Source organism: Protobothrops mucrosquamatus, unplaced genomic scaffold (genome assembly GCF_001527695.2).
Source record: "Protobothrops mucrosquamatus isolate PMUCROS unplaced genomic scaffold, P.Mucros_1.0 scaffold656, whole genome shotgun sequence".
In the NCBI taxonomy this organism is placed as follows: Eukaryota; Metazoa; Chordata; class Lepidosauria; order Squamata; family Viperidae; genus Protobothrops; species Protobothrops mucrosquamatus.
In genome coordinates, this window is record NW_015386945.1 from 341,459 (window position 1) to 352,161 (window position 10,703).

At 41.5% G+C, this 10,703-nt stretch overlaps 1 protein-coding gene across 2 annotated transcripts in view; it reads left to right on the forward strand.

Annotated features, from left to right (window-relative positions):
• MYO1B (myosin IB) overlaps nucleotides 1-8,982 on the forward strand; it is a 110,134-nt gene extending 101,152 nt beyond the window's left edge. For both annotated transcript variants that reach the window (XM_015817929.1, XM_015817930.1), the window contains 4 exons: nucleotides 2,123-2,255; nucleotides 2,694-2,846; nucleotides 2,997-3,124; nucleotides 7,413-8,982. In XM_015817929.1, the coding sequence (XP_015673415.1) occupies nucleotides 2,123-2,255; nucleotides 2,694-2,846; nucleotides 2,997-3,124; nucleotides 7,413-7,536 (538 nt within the window). In that variant the 3' untranslated portion in view covers nucleotides 7,537-8,982. The remainder of the gene's footprint in view (nucleotides 1-2,122; nucleotides 2,256-2,693; nucleotides 2,847-2,996; nucleotides 3,125-7,412) is intronic.
• Nucleotides 8,983-10,703: the final 1,721 nt, after the last annotated feature.

Genomic DNA, 10,703 nt, shown 5'->3' on the forward strand with positions numbered 1-10,703 from the left:
AACAATATTCCCCAGAAAGGGAACATTGAATACTGGGCAGAAATGTTACTGTGCAGCAGGATTGGGGGATACCTTCTTCGAGAGATGGTGCATCACCACCTTTTTCAAGGCAGGTGGCATCTCACTCTCCTTTAGAGGGGCATTAATCACCTCTTAGTAATACATATCACACCGGGCTGCCCAAAGAGAGCAGGTAGGACATGGCTCTGATCTATAAGTAGCAGAGCATGTATCCATATCCTCAACTACTATTAGAACCTCAGGTTAACATTGCAAGGCATCAATCTGGCTCCTTTCCCACCAACCCTGCCCATCTGGATTCCAGTTATCAACAAATATGATTAGCTGTATCCACGAAGAAACATGCCACAATGGGTGAGCCATCTTCTTTATTCCTTGCATTTCAACCAGGGAATAAAGATGTTAAAATCCATCTCTTTTGATTGGATGTGCAGCCTGGCAAGTCTTCCAGCCACCATCCACCAGTTGCCTTCCAGTAACTCTAGAAGAGCCACTTCAACTGCTGGACCATTACGGTTCCAACCTCAGCCCTTAGCAACGCATATCATCCACTGTCCAATCTTTACCCTGCCTTCCATTTCTTTCACTAGTTTTCGTAAAGATGCAACAAATAGTGCAACATGATAGTGAAGAAAACCAAATATTAAATCTCTGCAAGACTTGTTCATATATTGCCTGCCCTCCCCATTCCCACCAGTTATTTTTGTAGAGTACCTAATAGTTTTTATCTTATCAGTTTCTTAAACAGGTAAAAACATGTCTCCAATTTTCAGATCAATCCAAGATACGTAGCATTCTTTGTTTCAGACAGTACATTTTGCTTAGGGAATTGGTACATTGTTGACATTCTTTTACCTCATTTGGAAACAAAATGAAGAGTGTTGCAATTTATAAGAAAAGATGTCATGAGAAATATGATATCTTGTAATTTAAGGTTAATTTAGTACTTGTGATGGTAGCTGAATCATTGTCTGTTTTCTTAAAAGTGTTCTAGGATAGGCACTTCCTGTAGGTTATTCCAGAAGTTTTGGACTACAACTCCCATTATTGCATGCCATTAGCCACCCTGGCTGAGGCTAATGGGAATTAGGCTAAAGTACCTGGACCTCAAAAGCTTATCTTTTCTATCAAAGTTGAGGAAAGGTTGCCACAGAAGAAGGACTACATGCTAAGAAAATGAGTGCCATTGCTCATTTATCTTTACTAAAAAAATATCATTTAATTTCTTTATCTGACAACATAGAATCTTTTATTGCAGTTAAGGTTCAGAATTTAAAAGCAGAGTCTTGGGAGCTTGGAATTGATTCCAGTTGAAGATCATACATGTACCTCAGGATTGAACTATGGAGTCCTTGGTTGGTCCTCAGCTTGTTTGTTTGCAGACATTTCATTATCCGACTAAGTCAGAGGTCCCCAACCTTTTGGGCACCAGGGACTGATTCCATGGAGAGAGGTTTTTCCGCAGACCAGAGGAGGTATGGTTTTGTGTGCTGCTTGCATCCCCATGGATGGGGCTTTGCTTTTTTGTGCGGACCGGTTGCTGACATGCCGCGGCCCGGTACCGGTCCATGGACTGGGGGTTGGGGGCCCCTGGACTAAGTAACATCATCAATGCTGGTGAGTGTGGAATTTGCTCTCTTGTCCTGCCAGTGTTGGTGGAACTGTGGTTTTCTCCTTGATAGTTCCTTGATTGTTCCTCTGTGGTAGTTCCCAGGAGGGAAAAAAACCATACCATCACCAACAATGGCAGGGCAAGCTACTGCATATAAACAGGGAGCAAACCCCACACTCACCAACATCGATAATGTTATCTAGTTGGGTAATGAAGTGTCAGCAAGCAAACAACCAAGCTCAGAGAGCACCAAGGACTCCATACTTGGAACTGATTGAATTTAGGCCACTTCTCTGGATAGCTGTAGCCGTGATATTTCTTTGTGGCCTAACATCTGACTCTGTTTAGGTTTTTGAAAACAGTCAAAGATCATCTAGCAAGCATCCAGCTGTGCAATGGTGATTGGAAGGCTTAAGATATGTCAAGAAGACCTAGAGTATTGCATGTGTATTTGAATTTTGATTATATTTATGTTTCTTTTACTTAAAGTGTTGGACAGCCTTTCCAGGGGGCTTATCTTGAAATCAGTAAGAACCCCAAGTACAAGAAACTGAAGGATGCTGCTGAAGAAAAAATTATTATTGCTGAAGTAGTAAACAAAATTAATAGAGCAAACGGAAAGGTAAAATCATTTCTATACGGGGAAAGATTGGCACATGTAAAATATTTTATCCAAACTTAGGCATCCGAGAGAGCTTTGTTCTTCTGGGTAACCTTGTATTCTTTGAGTATGAAGGAATAGCAATAATTATTTCATTTAATAGTTTAGATTTTTAATGTTATATGCAATTCTCTTTCTTCTTGGTGTGTGCTTAGGATGGTGATTCCATGAGTGCAATAGTTAACATGTAAACATCAATCACACTTGATAATTCATCTTGTTCCTGGATAACGGTTTCCTTATAATAATCTATAACCTATTTGACAGGAAGCGTAAGAGTCCAGCTCTATTTTGTCTTCCTCTTTAGTTAACTTAAAAATGTTTGCACAGAGGCATTAATGCATTGGGAGTCAATATTTTTGAATTTGCACAAAAGTAATCCCTCTCATTCTTTTCCAGTGCACAGCTAGGATTTTCTTGCTCACAAAAAATAATGTCCTACTTGCTGATCAGAAATCAGGGCAAATCAAGACAGAGGTTCCTTTAGGGGATGTCATTAAAGTGTCCATGAGCTCTCAAAGTGATGGTTTCTTTGCTGTGCATCTCAAAGAGGTAGGAATAAAATAACATCATTGACGATAGTAATAAAGAACTGCGGGTTATAATATTACAGAGTAAAAGAATAGGGTGCCTTTCATGCTTTCAACCAACTTGATCCATTTGAATTTTTTTTCCAATACCTTGATTAATTGCCTTTTCTAGGGATCTGGAGCAGCTGGAAAGGGTGATTTCCTGTTCAGCAGTGAACATCTGATCGAAATGGCCACAAAGCTCTACCGCACAATGCTTAGCCAAACCAAGCAGAAGCTCAGCATTGAAATATCTGATGAGTATGTATGGATTTGTCTGATTTAAATAGTTTCTATTAAAAAAAATTTTTTTTTCATAAGTTGAAATCAAAGCAGGGAAATCATGTAACACAGCGGTTCTCAACCTATGGGTTGCGACCCCATTTGGGGTCGATCGACCATTTCACGGGGGTCGCCAAGCAAGACTGTCCGCCATTTTTTTCCCCTTTTCCGGCGGGTGCCTTACCTCCCTTGAGCTGGGCCAGCTGGTGGTCGGCCTGCTCCGTCTCTGCCGCTTGCCAGCTACGCCTCGGCCGGCGCAGGGGGCGGAACCACACATGCGCGGCGCTCCCGGGCAGGGAAAGTACTCGACTTACGACCGGTTGGGTAGTCCTCGACTTACGACCGGTTTAGTCCTCGACTTACGACTGGCTTAGTCCTCGACTTACGACCGGTTGGGGGTCGCGGCATTAAAAAGGTTGAGAACCACTGATGTAACAAGAGCATTCCTTCTGAAAATAAATTAACAAATTAACAAACGTAGTGCTGTTAAAAATAGCCTACCACAAAAGTCAGGGAAAACACAGCTATGGCAGTAAGAGTGTTATAGATACCATGTAAGGAAAGCCTGTTCTACATACATCCATTTCTCCTCTACGTTTAGTCTCATTAGCATTGAAAACCATGATAGGCAACCTTGTGCTTTCCAAATATTTTGGTTTTTGTCATCAACTCTGGTCAGCATGGGAGTTTAGAGGGGAGTTAAAGTCCCCATCATTTCTCCTTTCCATAGAGAGATGGGACATGAGAAAGAATAGTATAATATCAGTTACGTGTGGCTGCCACAACATCATTCACCTTCGTAACAACACTACAAAATGTTGCTTTTTTTAGCCCTTACAGTAAGAAGCCAAAAATAAATAGTTAGGATTTTTCCCCCAAAGTAGCAAAATGATAGGCAGAACAAAGTATTTTTCCATATATAGAGCATGATTAACCAATGAAATTCCTAATTGCAAGATGTGGAGATTAGACAAGTCCAAGGAGGATAGTATGATTAGCTTACTAATACTGAGGTTTCTGTACTAGTGCCAGAGTTAAGCAGCATGTTCTGGATATCATTTGCTCAGATGCTAGCCTTCCCAGAGACGTTTAGTTAGTCATTGTGGGAAATCAGAAGCTAGATTATGTGTGGCCAGCAATCTTATGGTGGGTCACTTGAGGCGAAGGGAAATCAATGAGCTAATGATGATGGGAGGCAGCAGTCTAGAGCTGGATTCAACTGGGGAGAAAAGTAGTGAGGCTGTCTTCTGGCAACCCTGTTCAAAATCTCTGCTCTCCTGCTGCAAATGGGAATATGGACAATGCAGCAATCTTGAACGGAGTTGGTGGGGTGGAGGACGTCTCTGATGTGATGGAGCTAAAGTGGAAACATCTGCACTTTGAGCTTCTAGAGTGCTATGATTTTTGCTAGAATTGGGCGGTAGAGACTACAGCCCTATCTTGTTTTGTTAAAAAAAAAATAAGCTCATTCTGAATGGAGTGAGGATGGGGGAAGGCTTATGTAGGAAGTATATATGTGTGTGTATATATACTGTATGTGTATATATATATATATGTGTGTGTGTGTGTGTGTATTCAAATCAATAAAACGTGAACACCAGGAGTATAATAAACTAGAAAAGTTTAATATCATTAATAATCACCAAGCTTTCATTGGTAGCTTCCGACATCGTCAGGGCTAAATGCCAGTCCATGGGAGAGTTCCTTTATAGATAACATGTCGTTTGCGCCCGGCTCCTGGACCTTGTCACCAGTCTCAATTGATTGGGCTGCGCTCTAATTACAGCTTTCGTGCCGGTGACTAATCTTTTCTTGCCCCCCCCTGCCTACGTGTGTAATGCTGCTCATTCTCTCTGCGTGTAACTCTGGGCCAGGTGGACTCTTTCCCCCCCTTTTTTGGTTATTCAAGCTCCCCGTATCCCTCAACTCCTCCCCCCTCTCGCACTCCTTCGTTCCCTGTCCTGGTGGTCCTGTTGCGATGTGTTCTCTGTCCCCTTCCTCTTTTCCATGCTCCTCATTTACATACCAGTTGTTATCCCTTGTTCTATGGGGCCGTCTCTCCAACCTCTCACACCCTCTCCTTACTTCCATTCTCCCCTCTTCTACATCCACACGATCATCGTTCTTATAGTTGTTATCCCGTGCCTCCTCTGCTTCTCCCCTCCCCCCATCTCCGATGCCTTCAATTTCCCCATTTCCAATGCTCTCAGCCTCCGTATCGTCTCTAGTGCTCCGAATGTCACTCCGTTGCTCTCGCTGGTACGGTTGGGCCATCATTGAGTGGTGAGCCGGTCCAGTCGCCCTCCTCTCCCTTAGGTACATTCGGGTCGCTGTTGCTCCGAGCTGGCCCCTCCCCTTATCCTCGACACCTTCATGTTTCCGCGTCTCATCCTCTACATGGATGTCCCAAAAGCCGTCAGTCTGGCAACCCGGAGTCTCTCTCGGGGATATCACTTCCCTCCGACTCCTCAGGGGGTGCGGCGAGGTCTCCAGTGCACTAGCCGCCGCTCTTTCGCCTACCAGCGTCCTCCTTGCTTTCCGAGTGGGGGGGTCTCTAGATCGCTGGTCGTTCCTCAGCTGGATGCCTGTATGTGACGTAGCCTTTCCCAGTCGTTTCGGTAGGCCCGGGGGGATCTCTAGCTCACTGGATGTAGAATATATATATTCTACTGAATATATATATTCAGTAGAAGGAACCTCTGGTTATATGGGGACATAAATTTCTTTTTAAGGAAAGTTAAAGTTTAAACTTAATGCAAAACTATTTTTTAAAGGCATCACCTTAGAAGACATATACTCTTGATTGGTTTCACAGGAGAAAATATCTCTTATTTCTTTTTCGCTATTGAGGATTTGTGTTTTCAGGTCGGGCTTGGAGTTTGGATTACATAATCCCCAGCTGCTTAGATAGCTGTATTAGAAAATGTACATGTTCCCTGACTCCTTTTCTCTACTACTTTTGGAAATGTTGGTTTCCATTCCTTTATTACTATTCCTGATCTTCTGTCTGTCTTACTTTGCCCAATGCCATTGGTTCTACTGCAGGCAAATTTGGAGTTATGAAAACTAATTGGAAGCAAAGTGTACAAAAAGAAAACTACAGGGAGTCCTCAACCTATAACCATTCAGACAGTAACCGTTCCAGGTTATGACTGCACTGAATGAATAGTGGTTACAACTGGTCCTTGGAGTTCCAGCCATCCCAGCACCCCTGTGGTGTCAGGATCACAATCTGTATGCTTGGCAACCCATTCATTCTGACATTGCAATCACATAATCACCATTTGCAACCCTCTCTGCTGGCTTCATCAGAAAGTCAATGAGGAGCCAGCAGGGAAGTTTGCAAATCACTGGGCTAGGTCTCCCCCATCCACGCCTCTATTTCCAGCCCCTCTGTGCTCACGCCAGCCCACTTGTGCACGCTCCCTGACCCACGTGACACCTCTCACATATCCTCCCTAACCCTCTCTGACTCATGCTGTGTCTTTCATGTACACCCCCTCATGCACTCTCCCTTGTACCCTTGTACACCTGTGTCACATCTCTTTGCTCCCTTTCCAGCAGCAGCCACTTAACCTGCCTGAAAGCTTGGGACTTGCAACTTCCTGCTGGATTCCCAGAAGACTTTGTTGTAGGAAGTCAACAGGAACTTGTCTTGCCGAATGATCATGGGATTCAATTAATGGCAGCAACTGTGCCTGCAGGAATTGCTGTCACTTATCAGTTCGGTTGCACTTTATGACTGCATCACTTAGTGGTGAAAATTCCAGTCTCAATTGCTGTTGTAAGTCAGAAGCTACCTGTACTGTGGCAGAAGGTGCTATTAGTTCTATTTTATTACTAAAGCTGTGCCCGGCCACGCGTTGCTGTGGCTCAGTCTGGTTAAATGGAAAAGAAAGAAAAGAGAAAGCGCACGTTTGTAATATGTTTAATTTCACAATGCTTGTGGGTATGCTTTTACGTCCAACAGATGGCGCTGTTTTTCAAAAAAAGCATGTTTTTACCTGTCACAGGTGTGACATCTGTATAATAGTAGGTATATAAAAACACGCGCATATTCAAATGCAACGTTGTGTCAAAATTTCAAAGCAATCGGTGAAGAACTTTCGGAGATTTAAGATTTTGAACAAACGAACATTTACATTTTTATTTATATAGAAGATATAAGAGAATTTGTGAGCTATTAACATCTGTTCTTTCTTTGCTGATACACCTACATGTGGTGGGTACATTCCTTAACTACTCCCTATGTTTTTGCTTTCTCCAGGTTCCTGGTTCAGTTCAGACAGGACAAAGTGTGTGTGAAATTTATACGAAGCAACCAGAAAAATGGCAGCATCCCCACCTGCAAGCGAAAAAATAACAGACTTCTTGAAGTTGCAGTACCATAGTAACACACATCCATATCTTACATGGACATAATTCCTGCATTGGTGCAATTTTATCCATGGGAGGGAATTTTGTGGAATGGCGAAGAGCATTCTGGTAGTGGCAAATAGCTTTTCGGAAAGCTGTCGCTAAAAGATGCAACTAATCTTTTCAATGCACACGTTTTTAATTTTCAAATGGTAACTTTTGGTTGATATATACACTTTTTGGCTTCTGACGGTATCTTATGAGCAGGCATTTTTTTCTGTAATTCCTTTGTTTTTTATTTCTTAATGCTGCATGTTACAAACCCTCAGGCTTTTATGGCCATTCTTGATCTTAACTACCAGCTGTTTAGGTTGTCAGAATAGCTTGATGATGATCACTGTGTCATTTTTCTTCTTGGGATTTCTTCCATGGTAAAACTCAGTCCAAAGCATTAATCAAAAAGAAACATAGGAGCAGCTGACAGATTCTGAGACTGAAAGCTATATTGTTAATTGCAAACAGCAATAAGCCATATGTAAAATGATCTTTAATGGAACATAGACCAGGAAACCCTAATTCTGCAAAGCAGAACATATGTTTGATCATATATGCAGCACATCTGCATATACTTTTTTTTTTTTTTTGCAGTGGAAAAAAGCCAATGGTACTGCATTTTCTAATTGAGAACTTTTAATGACTTTACAAGGGGAAGGAGTTACAATAACCATGTAGCTCAAGACATGGTTTTGTGTGCTTCCTCCTATCCCCACTTTTAATATAACTTTTTAAGAATAATTCCAAAACATGCCATTGTCTGCATGGGAAAACAGAGGGTAAGTAATCTAAACTTGTTGAATGAAGGGTGAGAATACATGTTGTACCATGTGCAATAAAACATTCATACAACTTGTGAAAAATTATTTATAATAATATCTGTAGGTAATAAAAATGGTTGGGACATGTTGAGTATTCATTGTTATAAGGGCTGACACTAGCTTCACCGTATGCTAAATTTGTTCTCTGGATCTACACTACAGTTATCACTTTGAAGAAAACTATCATTTGGAGGACAAATATACATTTGATGTTAATGATGAATAATTGTAGTATTGTGCTATTTGGTACTCTTGTAATAACCATATTTTTGTATCTCAACTGGTTTTATATAAGTTGGTGTGCCTGATATGTAAAGTGTGCACAGAAGCACTTTACAATCAAGAACTGCGGTCTAAACTTTCCAAGTACCAGTTACATCTTCAAGACTTGTTTGAGCCAGGAGAATTAGCCAAAAGCATTGATTTTTGGAATGTTGTTTTCAAGTGTTTCAGTAGACATTAGCTAAAGGAGATGGCTGAATGTGTTTTATATTGTTCGTGTAAAAATGGTTTTAGATCTGTTGTATTCTCAGTCTGGTTAAGAATTTGCCTTCAAGAAGAGATTACTACCAAGAAGTGTGATGCTAAACAGCCCAAGTTTAAATAAAAAGAAGCTTTGAAGCAATTATTATTTGTGATTTTCACTTAGGATATTTATCAGATATAGATATATAGATAATGAATGCAATGGTAAGTTTCTCCTTATGTGAAAATGGCTTTTACTGATGGAATGAGAATGGACAAGACTGTGAGAGGGATCTTGGAGTCCTAGTGGATAATCACTTAAATAGGAGCCAGCAATGTGCTGCAGCTGCCAAAAAAGCCCATGCAGCTTAACAGAGGGATAGAATCAAGATCACATGAAGTGTTAATGTCACTTTCTAATGCCTTGTTAAGACTACACTTGGACTACTGCATCCAGGTTTGATCGCCACAGTGTAAAAAGGATGTTGAGACTCTAGAAAGAGTGCAGAGAAGAGCAACCAAGAGGTTTAGGGGACTGGAGGCTAAAATGTATAAGGAACGGTTGCTGGAATTGGGTATGTCTAATTTAATGAAGAGAAGGACGAGGGGGGACATGATAGCAGTGTTCCAATATCTCAGGGGCTGCCACAAAGAAGAGGGGTCAAGCTATTCTCCAAAGCACCTGAAGAGGCAGGACAAGAAGCAACGGATGGAAACTAATCAAGGAGAGAAGCAACCTAGAACTAAGGAGAAATTTCCCGACAGAACAATTAATCAGTGGAACCATTTGCCTCCAGAAGTTGTGAATGCTCCAACTGAAAGTAGAGGTTTTTAAGAAGAAATTGGACAACCATCAGTCTGAAATGATATAGGGTTTCCTGCCTGAGCTGGGGGTTGGACTAGAAGACCTCCAAGGTCCCGTACAACTCTTATTCTGTTACTCTGTTAAGACATTTGCTTACAACATTGGTTGAAATTGGTGCCTTTCAGATATTACTAAATGCCATCTGGCCTCCCTAGAGTGAACTGTGGCCAAAATGATAGGTGTTACAGCTCATCATCTGAAAAATAAAAACCTTCCATATTCTGAATTAGGGATAGAGCTGAATTTAGACATTTACAGGTGCAAAGTACACAAATTTACTCAAAGGCACGTGGAAATGAACTTTGAAGCGAAGATGATTGATTTCATTGCTATTGTGATAATTATCCAGACTTTCTGGGATCTGTTTGCTCACCTTCTCACCTATACTATTCTAATTTTTTCTCTCTCTCTGAATACACAAACACACACACAGAGAGGGGGGGGGAGAGAGAGATAAAGGAAGCATTTTTCTTTCCAATGCTGCAGTATCAGTCGTTTAGCTGTATTAAGAGCACATCCTCTGGTTGTCAAATTCCATGCACTAGGTAGATAATTCAAAAAATATCACCTGAATGTTTTACCTTTTGCCCCACGTGATTATGAAATATGTTGCCTGTTCCCCGTGTGTCCCATCTACTTACAGTGTATTGATGGCTTTGAAAAAGATAAAAGAAGAAATTTATAGGCCAGCAGAGAGATGAGAGAGAGGCAAGATAATTTTTTTTCCTCTGTAGATCAATACTCGCTGGAGTGAGAAAATAAAATATTCTTCATGAGGGGTGCTGGAAAAGCTTTTTTCCTTTAACTACAGTATTGGAAGCTAATCAGCTGAAAAGCCAAAGGAAAAAGAGCAATTAGCTTAATGTGTCTGAAGATGTAGCAGTTGAGGCAGTATGTAAGGCCTGGTGGGAGAGCGATGAGCAGCACACTGGCTGGGGTCTGCTGGTAGCTGGTGCAGAGAGAATGCACGGTACCAAGAGCCATGATGCCAGGCAGC